Source organism: Pagrus pagrus (genome assembly GCF_965226575.1).
Source record: "Pagrus pagrus genome assembly, chromosome: 21".
NCBI classification, from domain to species: Eukaryota; Metazoa; Chordata; class Actinopteri; order Spariformes; family Sparidae; genus Pagrus; species Pagrus pagrus.
In genome coordinates, this window is record NC_140208.1 from 23,275,311 (window position 1) to 23,299,010 (window position 23,700).

Genomic DNA, 23,700 nt, shown 5'->3' on the forward strand with positions numbered 1-23,700 from the left:
TTCATTTAGTGGCTGAAATATTAAATTGCTTCACTTGTTTACACGCTGTCACCTTTCATGAACTCAATTAGATTCTGAGTTGCTCTGTACAGAAGACAGTGTTTTAAGTGATTTTTTGTTTCCCTCTGTAGAAAAGTCAGAGGAAACATTTGAAAACTGGATTTTTTGGACCATTTATAGACAAAATACAAATGACAAGAACTTAAAATAATCACAAAACAGTTCAAATCTATTCGTATCAGTGATCGACAGACACTGTTTTACAGCCACAGACATGTGAGCGCCTGCCCGGCGGTGCTCCCTCCTCTCTTAAACAACAAACACCTGAGTGAGACTGCAACCCCACAGTGACCCTGCAGTTTGACCTTTGACCCCTTTCTCTGACCTGCTTGAGTGGATTTCCTGCGGGCTTTCTTGATGTCTTCTTCAATCTTGTTGCTGAGTTTGATCTCCAGCTGCTGAGTCTTCAGCTCCAGCTCTTTCTGTCTGTCTGCCAGAGCTTTGCGGGCCTGCCGGAGATAAGGGACAGAGCATCTCAGACTCAGACCTCACAGCTGCACATGTAGAGAAGCTTTTATACTGAAGCAACCCTCCTATGATTCTATTTTTAGTAAATGATCTGCTTTCTGTCAAGAAAACGTTTTCTGAAACAAATGTGTAACGTTCCGGAAACGAACATCATTCTAATCAAAGTTTACAGCTATTATAATGTTACAGTCTGCCACCCTTCATCACAGTGATAATGCAGTCTGCTACACACAGTGTTCATCCATCATCCAGTGTCGAAGCTGTCTCATACATGACCAGCGTCTTACTTCCTGTCCTGCTTTAAATGCTCAATTGTCCATCTGATGGGTACATCAGAGAGAAACTGTTTTGTCCCCTCTCTGAGCGAACGCTGCTCAGATGACAGATGATGTGAGAAAGATCTGCAGTTGCCTTCAGGCTTCAGGCGACTGCTTTTCATTGTACATGTACAAAAAGCAGGAAGACATTCCAGGGACGGGAAACAGCCGTCTGCTTATGGCAGAGATGTGGAATTTTAATCACCAGCGAGATGATTCCTGAAACGCTGCTGCTGCCAAGTAGAGGGACAGAACTGTGTTGCATTAGAGCTGCTGCGCTCGTTCTTCTATCTGCATGTGTTTGTCTGTACCTTCTCCACGGATGCATAGCGACCAACCAGCTGCTTCCGTAGGTCGGCGATGTGATGGTCGAACCGCTTCATGTCCTTCTTGAAGTTCTCCCTGAAGGTCAGGAAAGGCTTCTCCACTTCACTCTGCAGCTGCTCAGACAAAACACAATCAACAAGTCAACACTGGCCAGAAGATGAGAATGTCACAGCTCACTGACCAGAGTGAGATGTGTCACAACAAATGTTCCTCCCAAAAACTTCATGTAATAAGGTTTAACAACGTCCAGGCAGCTGTTATGTTAAGAGAAGTGAAATGTAACTGATATGAAATAGGTCGTAGAATAGTGTTTGTTACATCCGTAGAAGCTAATGTTTGTGCAGCTTTGGCAATATCACCTCATGCAACATACTAACCTTTAAAGGTAAAGTTATGTTGGCAATAATACGTTTAGCATTAAGTTGGACATGTTGCTAACAACTGCTAACATTAGCTACTGTAAATTCAGTGACAAATACAATCTCACAAACAAGCCAATCTTTAATGGCACGTTACTTCATTTGAATTAGTATTGAAAAGGTTAGCATTAAGTTGGATCCTATTCATGCTACAATGCTAAGCAGTATGAGCACCACTGTCAACTGTGGTAAAGGTCTGCATCTGGTTAGTGGTGCATTTGTTCTGAGAGGTGAGTGAAAGAAAGACTCAACATCTTCTTCATCACTTTTTAACTCAGCTGTTTGTAGGATGCATGGTGATGAGGTCATGTGTCTGTCTGTGTCCATGTAAGATTAATAATGTATTGTGACAAAGGTGAAACAACATAAACTCTCCACTATGAAAATGTTTAAATTTTATGACTTATCTTTTATCTATATTTCTATCTTAAGTCGGAAACCAACCTGGTGACAGGTTTAGTACCCAGCTGAACACTGTACGTTTGTTGGACCCTTGTCATGCTAAATGCGAACATTCATTACAAACTTTTTTATAACTGAAGATGAAGCCTAACATGTTTTTACTTCTGGCGATCGCATTCATGCTTCAAATATCATATAAGTGTTATCAAACTTGTGGTTGTCGCAGAGATTATTTTCTGCAATAATCCAAAATCCATCTAAAAATCCCACAGGCCTATTGTGGAGGGAACCAGGGCAATGCTAACTTTAGGGTTAGCCTATAAAAATACATCACCCCTGGTGACTGCCAACTTTTTGAAATGCTGGATGGAGTGAATTTCCTGTTCATTCACTCTATTAAAGAGGTTATATTCTGCTTTTTGTAGTTTTGCCTCTCCTTTATTGTGTTCTGAAGCATTGTTGTACATGTAAAAGGTCGGCAAAGTGAAAAAGCCCAAAGTCTGCGCCAAAGGGAGTTTGTTTCTCCCACAGGAAACACTGCTGCTCTGCCGGAAACACCTGGTTTGAAGTCGAGCCTGTAACTTATGAGCATCACTATGTAACAGGCGTTATATAAACATATATTTACATATATTTCTTATAAAATATATACACTCCAGTCAGTCAGCAGACATACAGTTGCTACTGCTATAGCAGTGTTATTTTAGATCACACTACCTTGCTCTGCATGACCCGCCCTACTCTGCCTCTGATTGGCTACATCCCACTCATTAAGTAAGGCGCATGTGCAACTCTCACCAAAGATTAACAAAGGCGAGATGTCTCACTCTGTAGCTAAAACCGAGTGTTCAAGACAGAGTGTGTTAAGTGAGGCTGCAGCAATGCACCGTATGAGAAAAACAATGTGTTTTTTGAAAATTAAAGAATGTAAACCTGTTCTACTAGGACCCTCAAATAAGTATGTACAAGTAAGTATGAACCTGAAGATTAGCATAATATGACAAAGTAAAGATTCTTTGATAAAATCCTTATACTAAGACCTTTAAGATGGGATATGAATGAGAGTTTCACTTCCAGAACCTCACTGTTGAGCTCTCTGCTCATCCCATTGGCCCGCCAGCCTTGTGTCCTGAGGGGTGAGGTCTGCATTTGGACTTTCTTTCTAAATATTGACCAAAGATTTGCATTTTGAGGCTAAAACATTAGTATGAGCTTGCTCAGCTGAAAGGCTCACATTGATGCTGAAATAAAGAAGACCAGAGCTGCATTCAGCCACAGTGTCACATGAGGACAGCCAGTTTACAACAGGACGAATATAGAAAAGAATGTCTCAGAAAGTCATTTCAACTCAATTTTATCGTATTTCCTCAAATCAGGCTGTGGAAGGATAGAAACAGGAAAGATTAGGTACAGCATACAGCTGCATTTCAATTTGGTGTCACTCAGTGATGATGCATTGTGTTCACTGGCTGAAAACATGCACAACTTTTGATTACTTTCAGATTCCTGATAACTGAAAAGAATCTGTCTGTCAGGCAGCTTTAAGTGTTGAACGACAGTATGAATCCAGATGCAGATACAGTCGCTCTTCATGCATATAAAGTGGAGTTGGAGTAAAATGATTTCTGTCACCAGCAGCAAGTCACAAAGACAATTATACTACGTAAGTTTCAGCAATGATAACGCTATCAATCAAAAAAGGGAAATCACTTTAATCCCCCTTTATCCATCTGATTTAATTACCCAAAAACCATAATTAGCTCCACGCCCTGCAGTTTCTTTCTACATGATGTCATCATCCTCTCACGCTGAGCGAGCTCAGACCAGAAACAGTTTGATTTTTGGAGCCAACCAGAACATCAGAACTCTTTTTCAGATTTTAAATGACATGCAGTATGAACACTTGCTGCCCTGACAATGTGACAAGATAATACATTACAACACAATACAATACTTTTTAAAAAGAGTAGCGAGCCCTTCATTGGTTATTGATGCTAATAAGTGATGTGTTGTTGTGGCCCAGCTGTCAGTGATGAATGAGACCTGCAGCTCCCTCCTGCACTCACACTGGAAACCATCGTTCAAAGTTCATTTCGACTCAAATCCTTCCTTCTCCTACAGAACCTGGAACTATGCCGCACATCTGTGCATCTCTGGAGGATAACATCACCTCCTCCATTTCCTCCATCAGTCCAGCTGTAATCCTGGTCTTTATCTTTCAGCCTCCCTCTCTTTACTCTCAAGACAAACCCATCCAGCTCTTCACAACCCTAGTATTAAGAGCAGCTCCCCCCCAAGATAGTGGTGAAGGAGATAACTAGTAGCGAAGTTCTTTGACTGAGACGGAGCCTTCAGTCTCCCTCATTCAGAGGCAGTCACGACTGGAGTGGTGTGAAAAGATGGCGGGTGATAAATGTTGATTCAAAGCCTCGGTGTCATATGTGTGTGCCTCAGCCCACAGAGTCATCAGGAAGCCCTTCACTGTATGTAATTACATCTGAAGGCAGGCTGTCTGTCTCGTGAGTCATGTGCTGTAGGCTGCAGAGCTCACACTCAACATGGAATCATACTGTACAACCAGAGGGGGCTGGCAACCTCCACACCATATATATTATATATAAGAAGAGCTGATACTGACCTTACTGACTAGATCCACCAGTCCTGATGTGACCCAATCCATATTAAAGGAACAGTTCAGCCAAAACTGAAAATTCATTCATTATCCCCCCTCCCCGATATTATTTACACCCTCCACACACTATAGAGCTCGTGCACCCATTTCAGACGGCTGCTTTTAGTTTAGCAGCTACAGTGAAGATTTCGGGTGTGTATAACGTCTTTTCAAATCAAATTAGGAACCTCGGGTCTTCTGGAGACTTGGACGACACCAGACGAGCTGTATGGAGCCATGTGATGTTTTTTTAAGTCTCCAGCTTCTTCAGTTGTTTAGGAGAATACTGCAATGCTGTTTTATTGTGAAGCCCCAGAGATGTTTTGTGTTTATTGTTAGTGCTGGCTTCATGTTACCTGATGTCTCCAACAGGCCCCACACACTGAGGTTTAAGGATTTTCTATATAATATGCAAAGTGGCTCAGGGGATGAGGCCGTGTGGGTGGATTGTTTCAATTTTTGTGGTAACACTTTTGTGTCATTCAAAACAAGCTCTGGACAATGTTTCATGTCTCCAGTTCATGAACATACAGAGACAAGAAGACAAGGATAAGGGTCTGGAGGGAAATCACAGAGAGGACTGGAGTTCTTGGTGACGCTGAGATCAGCCAGAGTCTGAACCGCAACACAAACACAGCACAAGCACCCTCCACGTGATGTGGTCGGTGTGTTCATTGCTATCTACTTACGGATATGCATGAACAGGTACGGGCATCAAGCAGGTAGCAGCTAATTAGAGGTGGAGAGAAGTGTGATGAATTACCTTTGAGGAGAACTTTAGGTGAACCTCAGCCTCGTCTGCCAGGCTCTTCTTCAACTGGGCCCAAGCCTCCCCCAGAGTCCTGACAGCAGATAACAGGGAGGGTGAGGGAGAGAGTGTGTGTGTTTAATATCTTACACAAGAAAGGACCACACACACTTTTACATAAAGACACGCAGGGAGGGCAGACAGTGTTGGGGAACACACACACACACACACACACACACACACACACACACACATACACAGATGGGGTTCAGCAGCAGAGCCGGTGCAAAAGTTCACGGATACACAGGCAACCAGTAAATCTAGAGAGCTGAGCTGAGGTCCACAGCCAGTTCAGCAGATGATTAGGATGTATGGGACATGAGATACGGCTCAGCTTCTTCTCTCAGCTCACAGTTCAGCTTTCCAACACAGCTGGGGGCAATAACACTGAGAAGGCTCGCATTGTTTTGCAGATAAACGTTCAAATTAAGTTAGCCGATAAACATTACCTAACAATCACACAACACTTGTCTTTTTAACAGGCCACACATTTGTTTTGAGTCAAAGAAAGTGAATGATTCATAATTAGCTCTGACAGGAAATGGAAGGAGGCAGAAAGCTTTTTCATATTTCTTCAAGCTGAGGACGGTTAAACAATCGTGCAGCAGGCAGGCAGGCAGTCACAGCCTCCAGGCTCTGGGTCCAGGCTCTGGGTCCAGGACTGACACTCTTTATGGGTAAGCAGGTTACTTCAAAGCGTCGCTGTGAATGGAAGACATGTGTGGAATTCCCTCTGACTGACATCTAAAACATTCCTGACACTGTCTGAGTAAAGTCCAGCACCTGCAACGCTCTGGCATCAAAACGGGTCGACTTCAGCGTCACACACGTAACGTAGCCGAGTGTACAGTCCATCTTCAATCTGACTTTCCTGCTCTGAATCTACACACAGATATTCACAGCACTGTTGAAATCATTTTTGCATGAATATGTGTTATTTCTTGATTTTTGACATAGCTGCAAATATATAAATGTATGTTCTACCTTTCACACATTCACAAACCTTATTTGTTTTTATACAGGTTCAAAGATTTAGGTCCATTTTTCCCCAAGTCTCAGAACAGTGACGCACACGGCACAGTAAGGACAATCAGATGAATTACATGTGCATTCACTGGACTGGAGATCATATGTAAATCTCTCCCTGCTCCTCCCCTCAAACGCGCCTCTTCACGCCAAAACGATGACAGAAAGTTTAAACTTAAAACCAGTGACCTATAAAACACAACTGAAGAAGAGACAGACACACAGTGTTGCCGTCGTGGCGTCTTTGTGGCTCAATTTAGAGACTTTTCAGACCTGGCAACTTACTGCGAGCATCAGGGAAAAGGTGAGAAATATAGTTAAATCTATTATACTGTAATTCATTCCCATGCATGCAGCTCAGAGTAAACTGATAGAGCAGTTCACTGCTTCTCCCTCTCCTCCTGCTGCTGAGTGCAGGGACGCTCAAACTTGCATTCAAAACTGAAACATTAATGGTGTTGTGTTGTATTTCTAGGATGCAAAATGGTGCTGGGACTCCAAGTTTCCTTGATTTACTGACTTCCTGCGCACTGTGTCACTGTGTGATTATGAATAATCAAGAATTAATGATCGTTTACATTTAAAGAACATTTTTAACCCACATGCAAATGAAACAGCATAAGAACATTATTTTAACTTGAATATTACTAATATTTGTATTTCATTAGAACCATCTGGAGGGCCGAACAGAACCTTACAGTGGGCCAGCTCTGGCCTGCAGGCCTCACTCTGGCCAGCAGTGGTGTAGGGTGTGGGGCAGGGAGGAGGTCACTGCTCGCTGCAGGAGTGGAGGTTCGGTTGTGGCGCTCTCGCTCTGAAACGTTCTCTGTAACTGAGCCTTTAAATATGGAATCGTTTGATCCCTCTCTGCAACCGACACAACCACTAAGCTTTATGCAAATGAGTATGAAATTATGTCATCAGTGTCTTAATGAGCGTATGACATCATCTGGAGCTAGTGCTAGCTACTTTCATTGGAAAACAGTTGGCAACACTGCAGACATAAAATAAAATCCCATCAGAGTCCAAAAAATATCAAAATAAAATGAAATGATTTTAAATTTTTGTGTTTTATTTTTCAGTGGAACTTGTTTTCATCGCCAACAGAACTTTTTGTGTGTTTCCTTCTTTCGTTCAGTTTTCAATGCCAATTTTTTTTTGTCTGAAGCTAAAAGTTAGAGTAACTCCTCTGGCTCCCACGCAAAATATCATTTTTTAATGATGACCTCCTCCTGCTCTAGTGGGTATGAACGAAAAATGTAACCACACCACACAACCAGACATAAAACATGTTTAAGTAATCCCATCCTGCTGTTCTTCTCATCAAATCACATCTTTCTCTCCCTCACTGACACTCTGCTGGTGAACGCTGCTGCTGACTGTGTTATGTGCCGCCCAAACATGTTGTTTTAATATTTTAAGCACGTGAAGAGGCTTTTTCACGGTGTCTTTGGTGTGATTAACTTGAGCCAGACCAGACCGAAAGCTCATGCATGTCCACCTAAAAAACACGAGCGAGAGCAAAGATGTTTGTTTATGCCTCATTATTCAAAGCTGCAATAGCTGCAGCACTCTGACCCTGTGGAGGTGTGCCAGATGTAACCTGCTGAGTGTGAAAAGCATTTACAGAAAATCAACTAAATCATAAATCTCAGCGAGAACTAATCTCCTGCCATGTACTTCCTCCATTCAACAGAACTGATAAAGTGCATGATTGGAGGCAATATAAAGTGGTCACACGCCGCACAGCCACATCTCTTCCAAACAAATGGTAAATTCAGGAATAAATAGACGGCTGGTTCTAGGCTGCGGCCGGTCGGAGAGTAGGAACTGACCAACAAAACAGTGATTGTGCTGTCTGACAACAGAGCTGGCCTGAGGGACACAATAATGAAAGTATTGTGCTGCACTTTTCTGGGTGTGGGCAGACTGAGCCGGCTGGCATAATCTGGATTCTATATGGGACAATTCCAACCCACTGTAGCCTCTATGACCATGCTAATATGAAGAGCATTATCTTTAATACGTGTAAACAGTGCAGGGGAGGGTAAGCTTAGCTAAACTTTGTTTTCACGCTGTCTCATTTGCACCAGGGTTCGCCCACTTTGTTGGTCTGCTGTAAAAGTTTCGAATGTGAAATAAAGTGTACTCATCATTTGTAGGAGGGTAAAGAGCCTGTGTTAAGTTTGATGAATTCAGAATGTCACACCACAACAGCCGAAGTAGAGAGGAGTCGCAGTAAGCAAACAGAAGGTCAGTTTGCTAACACTAGCTACCATTAGCTGACATACTGTAACAAACTGGCCATAGGTTACCAGACCAAGTAAGACTGTAGCAGCACAACACCTTACGCCTCGTCTCCACGCAGTCCTGTTTTGTCTGCAATTAGCATGCAGCCGTACGCCCCCTGGTGCTCAACACAAGAAACTGAACTTCTGTACAGACTGACAGAAACACCACCGCTAACAAAAGGCCCACCAGGTGTGCAGCTCAGTTTGTGGAATATTTTGCTAACGTATGACTATAAAGTTGTGTATGCGATCTGTATGTTACAGAGCTGGCATGCTACCACAGTTAGCTAAATATGCCGTCAAACTTTTCACTTAGAAAGGAGCATTTTTGGCATGTTTTGATTGGTTAGCTGGTTTGTTTTTATGCTCACTTCCTGTGACACAGTGTCCACGGTCTGTCTGCAGTTGGCCACATGAGATTGGCCAGATGATTTTTCAGCGTAATCAAAGCATTCTGGGAAAAAACTAGCTTGCTAACTGTATCATCAACGATGAAAGCAGTGATTAATCAATGAACACAACGTATTTTAGCTTTGATTTAATATCAATAGAATATCAATTGACTTAGCAAGATTTATGTTTAGTGCCATCGACATACAGCTCACACAATATAGCAAGAATAACATAATGATGATAATGTTCAATTAAAATGACCAAATACGATCTTCTTCTCTCTGAAAGTTATGTTAGAGCTGTGACGCTGGACTGACTGTCAGTCAGGTTGCTATGCACTCTGCCTGTGTCCACGAGGAATCTCTTAATAAAGATGAGTTTAATAATGATGCCCTGTCCGTACAAATCACAGCTTCTTCTCTTTGTGGGCGTCTTTAGCCGACAGGGCCCCTCTCAGCTTCCTGTTAGTTTACTTTCCATGTTCCTGTGTCCCCTGGGAGAATCGGACAAAGACTGGCCCGCAGCATGATATTCCCTCAGCTGTCAGACTGGAGAAAAGAGGAGTGGCTGCAAACTCTGTCTCCCTGCAGGGTTTCTCTGCATTCCCTAAAACCCTCAACACACACGCAACTAAATGTCTGCCTCCTCAAATCTCACTGCCCCTGTCCCAACTCTCACCCCCCTCCTTTACCTCTGTACCTCCTCCCCCCCTCCACCCGCCCCTCTGCTCTCTCTTACAGTAATAACTGGAGTATGCTGCAGGACAGAGATCAAAGCGTGCAGTGATTTACAGGAAGGCCGTACTGTTTCACAGCATCTCTGACAGAGCCTCCAGACCCAGACTCACACCGGGACGTCTCGCCTGGTTGGCTGGCTCCCTCACTGAGGTCCTGTCTGCCTGACTGGCTAATTGGCCCGCTAATTCCACATAAGCATTTATATTCACCGACCAGAGTCACTCAAAACAGAGATCATGTAACATCTAACAGGCAAAATAACAACTTAATCCTCTTATAAATAAAAGTTGAATTCATGAGCAGAAAGACATTTTGCTGAGTTTAACACACTGTTACAGGATTAGTTGACCAGGACGTTATGGTCGCTAAATCTGCTAATGTAAGCAAACGTTCTGCTCAGATCAGCCTCCAGCCTCTACATCAGGCTCTCTGTGCGATGATAGCCTCAACTTGAATATATTAGCGGGTTTCACTACAAAACTCGAGTTAGCTTAGCTCTTCTCACTCTTGTGAGAGCTTGTTGTAGCAACCAAAAACAGCCAGTGGCTACAGCTACTGTACGACAACAGCAGTCAGCCGCGCTGTTAACAGTACCATCGAGACAGACTGACACACTCAGACTATTATTCAAAGTAGCTAATTCTGTGTCATTGCTCCAAACAATGTGCTCTCATGTTAGCACACTAGGAAGTGGCGGCCGACCAGTTACAGCTGTGAAGTTTCCACAGACACATGGTCTGAGGGACCAAGAGTACATCTGACCCCAACATCTGCTGGAGCCTTTGTTAACTACAGTTATCATGTTCTCTTATTTGTGCCTCTATTACAGAATTTATGATGCTACTGTAATCACAGCAGCCAGTGTTCCACCGAGAACAGATACAGAAGTATCTACTGCATACGTGAAGCATACAGTGTTTCCTCTATATACATTTAATGCCAGTTTGTTGCACTGGTCTTGCTCAACAGAACTTTGGATGGCAGCTTTGTTGTCCCCCTCAGGAACTGCTCCTCAGAAAATGTCCTGTTTGTTGTGCCCCCCAATAGTAGAGTGAGATATCGGCCCTTGATCTGCTGCCGTAGCACCAGACCACAGAGCGGCTTCTTTCCTCAGGCTGTCAGACTCATCATCAACACTCCACCAAGTTTATTATTTTAATAGGTTTGGGTTTTTCCCTGTGTGCAGCATGGGGAACTACAGGTGCATCGTTATATATCCTTGTGTTATAAAATCACAAATTAATCTTGAATGGTAAATGGACAGAAGCAGCTTTATGATGCTGTACACTTGAACTAGGGTCACAACTAACTCTGTAAATAGCTTTGTACTGTATGATTGATGAATCTTTCAACTTTATTTTCAGATTAATTGTTTAATTGATAAAAGGTCCAAAAACAAGTGTAATGCCCATCACACGTTCCCAGAGTCTCTTTAGAGGCTGGGTCCAGTGAATTTTTGACACTTTTGCTTGATAAATTACCTAAATGTATCTTTTTTCCGACAAACTGATGAATCAACTACTCGTTGCAGCACACTCTCATGTTTCTCATTACTCTATTTCAAAGCAATGTTTCTTTTTGGTCATTTATATATTTCCCCAGAGTGTCAATCATCTGACACTGAGCCTCTACCAGCTTCATGGCTGCTGCTCTGCAGCTGACTGTGACCTTTGACCCCACTGGTAACAAATATGCCCTCTATGGTGCAATAAAGTATCACTTTAATATTATTACAAGACCTACTGTGGAGGAAGCAGCCCCAAAAACACATAATTTACAGCCTCATTCCCAAAGAGGCTGCATAGTGGAAAGACTTCTTGTCCAAGTGTTGACGTGTCATTTTTTTGAATATTGATTCACGTCTTCCGTGCAGCCGCCATGTGTGTGACAGGCTGCTCTACAACGAGAGGGCTGTCCTCCTCCTGAAAATCCTTCAAGGAGGAAGGTCACTCACCCTTCTTCCTGGCTCCCTAGAGGGATCTGGGAGAGCTTGGAGAGGTTCTTGGCGTACTCCTCTTCTATCTTTATCCTGAGAGGGAAGTAGAGAGTTTCATTACCACACAGCCTTTACGCAACCTGACTGTTTCCATGTGAGTTTACTGCGTTGTGCAACACAGTGATGTACATGAATGAGCAGAAAAAAAGGGGGAAATGGCTTGTTTTAATGACAACTGTATTGTGATCATGGTTACCCAAGATGAAGTGTGAAAAAATGAAGAGGGGGAGATGGCTGATGAAAAAAGCTGATACCTTTCTCGTATGAACTCGGCCATCTCTTTCTGCATCTGTTTCCCCTTCAGCTGTTTCTGCAGCAAGACCTCGAATCCTGTGATGCAGCCATTGCCCTGGGTGTCCTTCTTATCACTCTACAAGATAAACACAGGAAGCACACGAGAAACACACTGAACAAACAAACACTTAGCAACAAACATGAGAACATCACACCGTGAACAACTGGCTGAGTGCCTCCTGCATGCTGCCTCACATACAGAGGAGCACCATCAGATTGAGGCTGCATTAACTGAAGCAACACCTCTGATCTGATGGATGTGGTGTAGATGGCTTGAGTGAATGATGACTTAATGTTGGTGAAATAATCAATACGTTTATCTCAAATTGATACTCGACAATTTTAACAATGCATTGCTTGTTAAAGCATCAGTCAGTGTTTACATGCACTGTATTGTGAGAGGTTTTGCTTGTTGCAATAAACCTTCACAGATTTTTAACCCAAGTCTGCATTTTTCTCTAGATCCATGGAGCGTTTTAGCTTCTTTCAGCTCATTGTTTTGGTTTTGACGGTCCACAACTCTACTAATGTGGTTAAGCCTCAGCACTCTCATTAACCCTGTGCAGCAGCTGCAGGCTGTGATAAATCCACTGAACACTACCTGTCCACACCAAATGACTTCAGACAAAGTGAGCGCCTGCCTGGTGAACATAGTGAAGCGTTTCGCAGCTAAAGAGACATATTTCCCTCCAGACTCTGCAAGTGCAAAGTGTTCAGTGTCTGTCTCAACCTGTTCACTGCAACAACGCTGTCAGGTGATGTCATTGTTGTGAACTATCCTATGCAAAAGATTAAGTCAGTTTTAATCCAATGATCTTGAATGTAGGGAAACTCTGTAGTGCATCCCTCTTCCATCCCTCTACACTGCTGTGACAGCCACACGTTTCCCCTCCAGTTTCTCCTGCATTCAAATCTCAGAATTAAAGATATGGGTTACCCAACTTCTCTCATCCTGATTATAGGGTTCTTGTTTACATTATGTTTAAAAAAATCAGATTAATGGAGAAAGGCAGTTGTAAAGTGGCATGTAAACAAAGTCCTGAGAAAAGAGGCCCAAATCAGGAGGTCAAAACTGACTTGTTTTACCAAAACCTGCCATGATTTCTTTCCACTGTCCCCTCTGTGTGTCTGACCACTGTGTGTTAGCCACACACCACACCTGGTAGAGATTACACTGCAGGAGTGAAAGATGTCCAAACAGAGCAGCAGAGGCCAGCTGGATCTCTGCACTGCAGCCACTTACATGTAATGTATCATCCTACCGCACTGTCTGGTGGACCTTATTTAAGCCACTGCTGATTCCCAGCGTGCAGCTCAGCCAGTACCACATAAAAATGGAGTCATGCTGAAAGATGAAAAGGGTCTGATGTTGTCTTTGCTCACATGGACTCTCGGGGATGTTCATTTAGTGATGTTCTGGGGAGAGCGTGGCGTCAACAGAGGTAGAATGGCTTCATGAAAGGATTGTGTTTCTCTCTCTGGTTTCTAGTCATTCACATTCAAGAATGTTCTCAGAAAGTGTCCTCGTCTTGATATTTGACTTTTCTTTACATGCAGGGCAGAAACTACAGCACCTGGTGAAGAACTGTAATGTCAACGTAAGGGATGATGATACAGATTTTTCGATATCAAAAGAACTATATACATATATGTACACAAGAAAACACCAGTTTTAAGAGGTCACCTCCTAAAAAGTTTAGGAAGTACAAGTCTACATTGTTTTTTTCTACACAGAGACTTGTAATGTATTTTAATGGCAATAGGCTAAAATTGGAATTCCAGCAGTATGTGTATGATAATGAGTAACGTGAGCAGAAGAGTTGCAGTTCTTTGGTGTTACAGTACTGGTCTTGATGTAACCCTGAAGAAAAGTCACAGCCAGTTTGTGCGAAGGGGCAGCAGGATTTACAGCCTCTTAAATACAGAGGTGAAGTTACCCAGAAGTAGTCACAGTAGCTCCATTCGCTCGGCTTCAACAGCTGTTGCTCCGGCATGCACGCAAGAGCCGGGAACGTCACACAGTTAACCTGAGAGAGCGAGGGAGAGAGGGGGAGAGAGAGAGAATGACAGAGAGAGAGAGCACCACAGGGAGGGCAGTTAATGGGGCAGTTAATAGCATCATGACAGACAACTTTGCTTTGATGCCACTGTACTGTACAGCAGCACTATTAGTGCTCAGTGTGTTGACAGAAAATGTATAGGAGTACACATACACACACACGCACACACACACATGCACACACACTCGTGCTCTAGTATTCAAGGTAGTCTTCACTGCGTTGCTTTGGCAACACGCTCCTCTCAGCAGCTCAGAACAAACCGAAGTAAAGTAGACATTTCTAATCGACCCATCATTGTTCATTCACTGTTCTCTGTCCAGCCCGTCCTCAGGGACACTGCTGTCAATACAGCGCTTTTCAGGTTCTCACTCTTTTTGGGATTCATCGCTCAGCTCTCAACAACAACACCGTCAACTTCTACTTTGGTCCGGAGCAATCAGCGAAATGGATTCCCGAAGAATGCCTCTAATTATCTCCTCGCAGTTAATTGTCTGCTGCTTGTTCTCCCAGCAGCAGTGATGTTGAATCTGTTGGCTGCAGGACTCTGTGGGAGATGCTCGGCTCTGCTCTGGGGTTACGCTTAATAGGATGATGCGCAATGCATGTCACTCTAGTACTTTCTGTGCTCCGGGGCTTGGTGCAGTGCTTTTATAGTTTTCCTTCAAACATCCAGGGTGGGAGGGAAGGCAGAAGACACTCACCTCTAACCTCTCTGCTTCATGAAATGCAGTCACAGCTGCTTTGGATACGATGGCACAAGTCAACGCTTCAAGGTATAACCAAGCATAACAAAACTGTGGTTTGTAATGCAAAACGTCTTCAGCTGCCCATTCAGTTTTTCAGGACAAGGTAAGAAGAAAAGAAATAAAGAAACAAAAGGAAAAGAAAGAAACCACACGTTTCAAAGAGAAACTATTCTCACAATTAAGAGATACAAACAGACCCCAGGTTTAGCAAAGACTCCAGGGCAAACAAAAGGAGCTTTATCCTCTCTCACATTCATTCCAATTAACCTCAGGAGGTAAACAGCCTGCAGCAGGGATGCACTGTTTCTATTTTAAAAAACCTCTGTGGCACCAGAGAGCACTAATGCCACAGCCTCTCCTTCCACAGCAAATCAACAAACACAGTTCTGCTGATGACTTTTCCAGAGCCAATATTCAGATTGAAATGCAAACAGAAGAAGAAGAAAAAGGCCTCTAATTCAACCTTATCTTGGCTTATGAAGCTTATAATTTGTTTGAGGGAGTGGCTCTCTCTGTAATCGCTGCTGAGGTCCAGAGGTTGACAGCTAGCAGGGCTTTAAACTGACCCCCGCTCCCTTTGGCGAAGATGAGGGCAATACTTCCAACAGTCTCCAGTGAAGGCTTTACTCTGTTTGCATTCACACACACACACTGTTTCCAGCACTTTCTTTCCTGACCTTTGCTGACCTCGATCAATTGAGTCATTTAACCCCTCCTCCGAACAGCGAATGTCCAAAATGAGCTTAACACTCGTGAGGAGGCACTGCCGAGCTCTGGTGTGAACACGCAGTCAGAAGAGTTTGGAGGGTGGGGTCTGTTGTTTTCCTTCAAAAACTAAAAAACTTAAGAGTGAGCCTGCAAGGACACAGTGCATTTATTTACTTTAGCATAAGCTGCGAACACTAGCATGTCCAGGTAACTAGCCTACTACACAGGCGAGTAACGTAGCGTAACCTCCAGGGCAAAGATATGTGATTAGCTAACTTCATTATTTTGCGTGGATACAAGTTATTTTAGAAATGTTCTTTTAAAGCGTTACATCATGTATGTAGTATGCCTGCTCATGTATTAATACAGAAAGCAGCTCATCTATCACTTTGAGCTGTAGCATTCAGCATGAGTAGCAGTTACATTGGTACAAAGTCTCTCCTCTCCCCTCCGTCTCTCATGTTTCCTGTTACAACCATCTGCTTATCAATAGCATCACCCTGGTTGCTATGGAAGCCGGTACATACAGTATGAAAAAAATATAAAAGTCAGAGAGAAATTCATATCCTCACAGCAGCAGCAGCAACTCTATTATTTACCAAGCATGAGGCCCGACAGGATGCGACCACCTGACAACAGAGAGAAATCATCTGGATGCTGATCAGGATGATGTCACTGTGTATCTGTGTACTAGCAACTGACAACAAGCTCAAACACTCCTCACAGCAGTGAAGAGAGAACGCACCACTGAGGAGGAAGTTTAAATGTACAGCTCGCATTTAGTCAACATGTGAATCAAATGTATGTTTTTATATATTTTACGTTTCTTGACTGATCCAGCAAACACATAACTGGAAAAATAAATTCCACAGAGGATATCTGCTCTACTGGAAATTGCATTTTCCCAAACTATCCTTTCCCAACTTAAGAGAAAGAAATACTTAAGTTCTCATCTGCTGGTGTCAAATCTGGCCCTTCAGGGCTACTGTAGAGAGCCAGGGTGAGTTCATTGTTAGTTAAGAGTTCCCGTTAGTTGCCCCACTCACCGTGACCGTGGTCTCCTTGTTCTGTTTCCTGGTGGGCGACGTTGATCCCGGGCTCTGCAGAGAGAAGAAGGATGCCCCGTCAAAACCTCCGTCCTCCGTGTCGGACATGACTGCTCGACATACACACACTGTCACTCGCACACACACAAACACAGTTGTTTTCCTGGCGAGCGCTGTTAGCGTCTGTCTGCTGCTCTCTCTGCTTCTGCTGCTGCTGCCGGTGTGTATGCATGTGTGTGTGTGTGTGTTGCTGTGCAGAGTAGGGAGGATAGTTCTGCAGAGCAAAGCAAACCATGGTTGGCTTTCTCTCTCTTTGTGTGTGAGTGTGGATGTATGTGTATGTGATTTCTAACACTTAAGCCTATAATAGAGAAATTTCCAGCGTCCTGAGATAAACCAACAGCGGGGGAGTTTATAAAGAGGACAGAAATTAGGAAGCAAGTATAAATATAAAGTGAAACCTAAATTCCACATTTCCTCCACTGAAAAATAGATATCAAAGAGAGGACTCTGTAGCAAAAGTGTGTAGGATGCAGAAAAGGGGTAAATGAGGATACGGAGTGAATAAGTGGTGGGTGGATCCTGTATAACTGCACCCTGACTGCCTGCTTAATTATGATCAAGGGAGCAGATACTGTAGGAGGGATTTATCTGCTCCAACTGCCATCAGCCTCTCCATTAATAATAAGAGGCGTAAGAGAGAGAGAGGGGTTTGATGTTTGTGAAATGTGGAGAGACGACATCACGCATCATCGTGCTGTGTGTTATCTGTGATTTATTGTGACTGTGTAAAGGTGCTTTAAGATGTAGGGCTGGTTATTAAACCTTAAAGCTGCACTAATCACCAGTTTTATTTCTGCAAGGGATTAGAAGAGTGAAACAGGAAGCTCGTAGTGACAAAACAACAGAGAAATGTGACTCAAAAGTGTAGTTCATCTTCATCTACAGAGAGCATTTTAATGTCTTTCAGCCCATTGTTTTGTTGTAGGGCTGTTGTCAACACTTTACCGATTCAGCTCTCTCTTACAGCTCTCATTACCTTTGTGTCCAGCAGCAGCAGGCAGCTGGGTTCAGTAACAATCTTGAATAAATGGACCGTGCATGCCCAAATACCAAAACCCAAATTTATCATGTGACCAGGAACAAGACTGCATTTGATTGCTAATACTGTTTTATGTCTGTATTTTCAAACTAGAGTTGTTCTGATTCTGATACCAGTATCGGAAATGCCGCCAATCCTGCCGAAAAGGCAGGTATCGGCATCAGCAAGTACGTGAGTCTATGCACCGATCCGATACCACGTCATTTAGAAACGGGATCCTGCTACTTCCCAGTTAGCTCCGTTAGCTCTGCTTAACGTTACACACTGGAAATCAATTCTTCTTCGTTGCTCTAAAAGCCAACACAGGAAGTTGCACTGTGCTGCCCCTGGTAACTACTGTTTTTAGAGCGGCGAAGAAGAAGTTGATTTCAAGTGAGTCAGTTGGAGCTAGCGACATGTCAGCTATTTGGCTATATTTGACTCTGGATAACCCAAAGTGCTGCAAGCAAACCAGTTCCATGAGTTTTAAGGGAATTATTTATTCCTGGATTCATCCAAGTTGCTGTTGCGTTACTATTTTAAACTGTTCTATTTAAAAAGTGGCTGCACTTTAACAGTTTTTAAAGGAATTGTTATTCATTTCCAGATTTCACGCACTGGTATTGGATCGGTACTTGGTATCGGCCAATACCCAAAGCTCAGGTATCGAATTGGTATCAAGAAGGAAAAAACGGCATGAGAACATCTCTATATGATAACATAGCCAAATCAACTTTAGAGGGCCACAACGTGTCAGACGTGTGTGATTAAAAGTGCAACAAAAAGAGATTATTGCAGCTTTAAAACTTTTGTTTCAGACCAAAATGTGTTGAGTTTCTAAAAACACAAAAAGCACAATAGGTCTCCTTTAAAAGAGAGAGAGAGAGAGAGAGAGAGAGAGAGAGAGAGCGGTCAGGTTACACAGTGATGCCTGACTATTGTGCACGTCACATAAGCTTTGCTGGCAGTGGTTTAATGCTTTTTGGTGTCTGAATACTTTGGCATATGATTACTGTAAGCACCACAAGCTAGTTGGAGCTGTGCTGTGAAATGATGGAATGAGTTTGGCCAATTCAGGGGGTGCATGTGTAGGTCAGTGCTGTCTGTACTGAGACAGAGTGGAGGAGTTTGACAGACAGACAGACAGACGGACAGAACCTGTCACCTAGTTCTGTTTCTTGTTTTTGCTCTTGTAAATCAAAGTTTGGCCCTAATTTAATCCCCCCCGTTATAGCAATCCACAGACAGGAGAGGAACAACAGGGAGGTAAAGGGACAGTCACAGAGAGAGAGAGAGAGGGAGAGAGAGAGGGAGAGAGAGCTACAGACCATAAACAGCTGTTTCTGAATGCCTCCCGACTGATTCTGAGTGATTATTCTGAATAAATCTGTGTGTGTCATGACAGTTTGAGTTGTCTTTAGTTTGGACAGCAGCGCCCAGGTGTTGTCCGGTGTGCTTCAGAGACTGCTGATGTGAACTGTGGAAACAGCGCCCCCTCTTTGTTGCAGGACCTCCTGGTTTCCACATTAAAGGTTTAAAGGTTTGTTTCCACCTGGCAGTGCGATTCGTTCATTCTGATACCAAAGTCTTTAAAATGTGACTGCTAACTGCCATTTCACAGCACGCTGAGCAACCTACTTCATAAAGTGAAGATATAATGATGAATTAATTGTTCTCTGTGATCAGATTAGCAACCAAAGATTTCATGTCATAATTTGAACAGCAGGGTTATTTTGTGTCTTCTTCAGTTGTACTTTAGTTCAGTTTTTAATCAATATATAACTTCAGTGACTTTTAACCACAAAGGTAAAATGGTTTGATTGTGGCCGGGAGACATTTGTTTCATGTCACCCCTCGCTCTCTCCCCCCTGCTTCCTGTCTCTCTGCACACTGGGTGCCTCTCATTTCACCTAAATTGTTTCCATGTTTCCGTCACTTGCATCCTTTCCTTCAGCTTAGTCCCGCCTGCCGAGGATTCAGGGAGAGACGCGAGGAAACCACGGGAGGAGAGAGGGCAGAGGAAATCTCTAAAGACAAATGAGAGGTCCTTTCCTCTGCAGCGTGGATCAGCTGATCACAGCTGGATCAGCTGTCAGTCAGCTTTTACTGCTGTAGAGACGTCAGATGAATTTATGCCAAAACTGCAATTATCTAAATATATTTAAATTATAACACAGAACTAAAACTTGTCTAGAGATTTAAATAATCAATAAAGTTAAAGTGCCACATGCGTAATTGTGCACAGCTCTGTTAATGGAGAGACGCACTTATATGGTTTCTTATAGCGCAGGTAATGTGATGTTTTCCTCATTAATGACATGTATTATTTCACCCACCAGCAGCCCATCTGATATTAATCACAATGTTTAGTTTAATGACCTGGACCGTCCAACACAGATTTCCTGTGATGATCGACGCATCATCAAACGTGTGTCTGCAGTTTAACGTGTAATCAGTTCAGACATTTACATGATTAAGTTATAGTGAATATAGTTTAGACCTACACGTGGAAATTAGACTGTGATGAACTTTATTTATGTCAGCTGCTGTCTGTTTCCTACATAATTACCAATCCTGTCCTTTATACCTGTTTAAATATCTTTGAGGTGGACGGCAAACAGTTTTGCTGGATGCTCACTTTATTTTTTCAAAGGTTGATCTCTGGAGAAACTCAGAAACAGCTGGATCTGTTTCCCGCTTTGCTGTCTGGTTTTGTGGTGAGTGTGAGTTCAGTTCCTGTTTCATTCTCACAGTTTTGTCTCATTGGACATGTCGGGATGTGACGCTCCTTATGTGAACCCACAACCTTAAAGTTCTAACTGTGGCTGTGATTTTCTGTCTGTTACCTGTTTAACAAACAGCTGTGCATGAAGAACAAGCTGCAGTCTGTATTTATACTGTGTACTGTGTATTTATAATGTGAACTGTGTATTTATACTGTGTACTGTGTATTTATACTGTGAACTGTGTATTTATACTGTGTACTGTGTCAGCTCAGAGGCACAGGAATCATTTCAACTCACACAATGTGTTTATATCTTGAGTCATTATCTGCGTCTGTATTCAGTGATATTCTGATCGTGAAATCATCATTTAATAACTCAGAATGTGATTATGGTGTCTTTTGAACACTGACACTATCTTTACGCTAAATGAGGGAAAACTGAAATGATGTAACATATGATGCTGACGCTCAGGAATGTTCAGCCTCATGTGTTTAAAACAGACCATGAAAAGAAAAATGATTGTAGTAAATGTAGAAAGTTGTTTGTGGTCCGTTTGTTCTCCCACAGTCAGGCTGACACATTGTAACTGGCTGCTGAATCAGAAAACAAACTAAATATACTTGAGTTGAATCTGTTATCTGTCTTCACTCTGGTATGAAACTCCAGTCATGTGGTGACCTATCAGATCAGTCTGATCCGCTGCAGCGTCCAATCAGTAACTAAGGGGGCGTGTCGGCCAGTAAAAGGTTTCTGTGAAGGCAGCTATCGTGTGTCCTCACTCATCGCTCCTTGGAGCAGAAAAAAAGGGAACTGGCATGGCCTGCAAGATGGTGGACATGAATGACTTCCGGTTCGTAAGAGAAATGAGAAGTACTCTATGACCATGGTCAAATCGCCATGTTCCCTCACAGGTGTTTTCACTTAACCTGCCTCGTTAGATGTCTGTCAGTCAAGCTCTACTCGGTTTTCTCCCTCACATTCTGCTGTTAGTTTGATGGCATCAGGGGTTATCTAGGTTTATTGAAACATAAATAATGTTTACAGTGATAAAGGTAGTAAAGGTATTGTGGCATTAACACGGCTCAATGGAAACGTTATCCTCTTTCAGCCAGAGTTTCAGCCTGCGGTGGGTGTGTGTCATGTTGTCGAGGAGTAAGAATGAGAACAGTCGGCGGCCTCACCTGTGGCTCTGTACTGCTCTTCCTGACCAGACTGTTGTGTGCATGCTCCACATGATGCAAGGGACTGCCGCCTGAGTGAAACCCATTCACTGGAGAGAAAGGAAGAAAACAGAGAGAAAGAAATGTCATTAATCATCTGGTGGCTGCAGATGAGTTGTAAACTTTATAAGTCAGATCTTTGTTTTATTGTTCAGTTGATAAATGTCTTCAAAGGGGCATAAAAAGAGCCCTGGACTCTCAGACAGGTGACTTACAGAGTTGGTTTGCATCTTTAAAACTTAATGAATGTCTGAGCCAGACCTCAGTACTAATAAAGGTCCTGTAGCATCACAAACTGTATCATGACTCAACTGTGACACAGAATATATTAAACTTAACTTCCATATGTTTTAAATGTAGGCATGACCTCTGTTTCTATATCAGCATATGGAGAAACATGTGTTTCAGAGTTCATGAAGTTTATAGTGGTAAATGTTTGCTAAACGAATCAACTTTAGCCTTGATGGTCATGTTGTGCTAAAATTGTTAGCTTCAGTTAGCTACACAGCAGTTGCTACATGCACTAGAACTAATCTCTGCATGAAAACCAGTTTTTGTTTAATCCTTTTTAATAAGTAATCAAATATAGCACATCTCTACTTAATAAACACTTATTTTAATGAACAGCATCTTTTACTCAAACAAAACTAGTCACACATTAGCAAGCTAGCATTCAGTGTGACTAGGTATATTAGTAACAACTCATCTCAACATGAGAACTAGTTTTTGTGGTGCAATTTAGTAAATCTCCAAGGAAAGTCTTAACTAGTGAAGAGCTGGTGACACAAGCTCCTGAGCTTGAACTGGTCGGGAATATCGTTCATAAAGCCAACATGAGCAAGCAAGTTTCAGTCTATTATGAAAACCCTCCAATAAAAATAATCCAAGTGTGTGCAAGAGTCTTTGCTGTTTGATCTGAGGTGAAACTAAGTAGTTGTAGTCTATGTAGAGGTGATACAAACCCATGAGGGCTGCTCCCAACATGTCTCTGTTTATCTGCCGTTAGGGCCAAAAGGAAGACAGAAGAGGCCTTAGTTCTGCTGTTGATAACATTTGTCACAGGAAGTGCGTGTTGGTGTGTGTGTGTGTGTGTGTGTGTGTGTGTGTGTGTTTGATGCGCATGAGCGGGCGCTTTGTGCCACTGTGGAATTTTCGGAGAATTCACAGCCCCAGGGCACTAAAACTTGAGGAAGCTGAAGTGATGGAGAGACAGAGGGTTGTAGTACCTGCCGGCAGGGAGTTCTTGTGTCGGAGGGACATCTTGGGAGTCCCGGGTGTACTGGACGGTCTCTCCCATGTCGTCTCTGATGGGTGTTCAGAAGGAGAAGGGGAAGAAAAACAACATTAGAAGAGCTGCAGCTGTTCTGTCATTTTGGTAACCGTGTTGGATCTATTTGTGGGCAACAATAAGAAGAAGTGATTCCATCCATGGGTGCAAGCTTGGCATTTATTATAGTCAGCAGTTAAACAAGAAGAAAAAGCACAGCTCCTGCGTTGTCCTTTCAGTACAGTTGTTGTGATGACTTGACTGAAATGGCATTTTGTTACACTTCATTCAGACGTTGTGTTCATGTTCTGAAGTGGGCTGTATTTTAAAGCTGTAGCAGTGTGCAGGAGCAGCTAACGTTTGTGATGACGGTCCCAGTTGTTCTTTCTGAACGTCAACTGAACAACCTGTGCAGCTGGGTGAATCTCAACCACGTGTGTCACGAGTTCTGTGGCTCATTCTCTGTTGCTATTCTTCCTGTGTAGCTTGGTGGCTGGCCAGCTTCGTAGGAAGATGATTCTAAAAAAGCTGATATGACAACTGTTACTCCAACCTGATGAAAAGTCCCCAATGAGCACGATACCAGAGCAATCTGAATCACTGAACCAAGGACGCTGTGTGTGTGTGTGTGTGTGTG

At 42.9% G+C, this 23,700-nt stretch overlaps 1 protein-coding gene across 1 annotated transcript in view; it reads right to left on the bottom strand.

Moving 5' to 3' along the window:
• gas7b (growth arrest-specific 7b) overlaps nt 1–23,700 on the bottom strand; it is a 68,493-nt gene that overhangs the window by 11,157 nt on the left and 33,636 nt on the right. The window contains exons 3-11 of the mRNA XM_084342965.1: nt 23,023–23,100; nt 21,758–21,846; nt 16,770–16,823; nt 14,147–14,236; nt 12,170–12,285; nt 11,874–11,948; nt 5,428–5,506; nt 1,157–1,285; nt 386–509 (exon numbers count right to left, since the gene is read on the bottom strand). Coding sequence (XP_084199091.1) covers nt 386–509; nt 1,157–1,285; nt 5,428–5,506; nt 11,874–11,948; nt 12,170–12,285; nt 14,147–14,236; nt 16,770–16,823; nt 21,758–21,846; nt 23,023–23,100 — 834 coding nt within the window. The remainder of the gene's footprint in view (nt 1–385; nt 510–1,156; nt 1,286–5,427; nt 5,507–11,873; nt 11,949–12,169; nt 12,286–14,146; nt 14,237–16,769; nt 16,824–21,757; nt 21,847–23,022; nt 23,101–23,700) is intronic.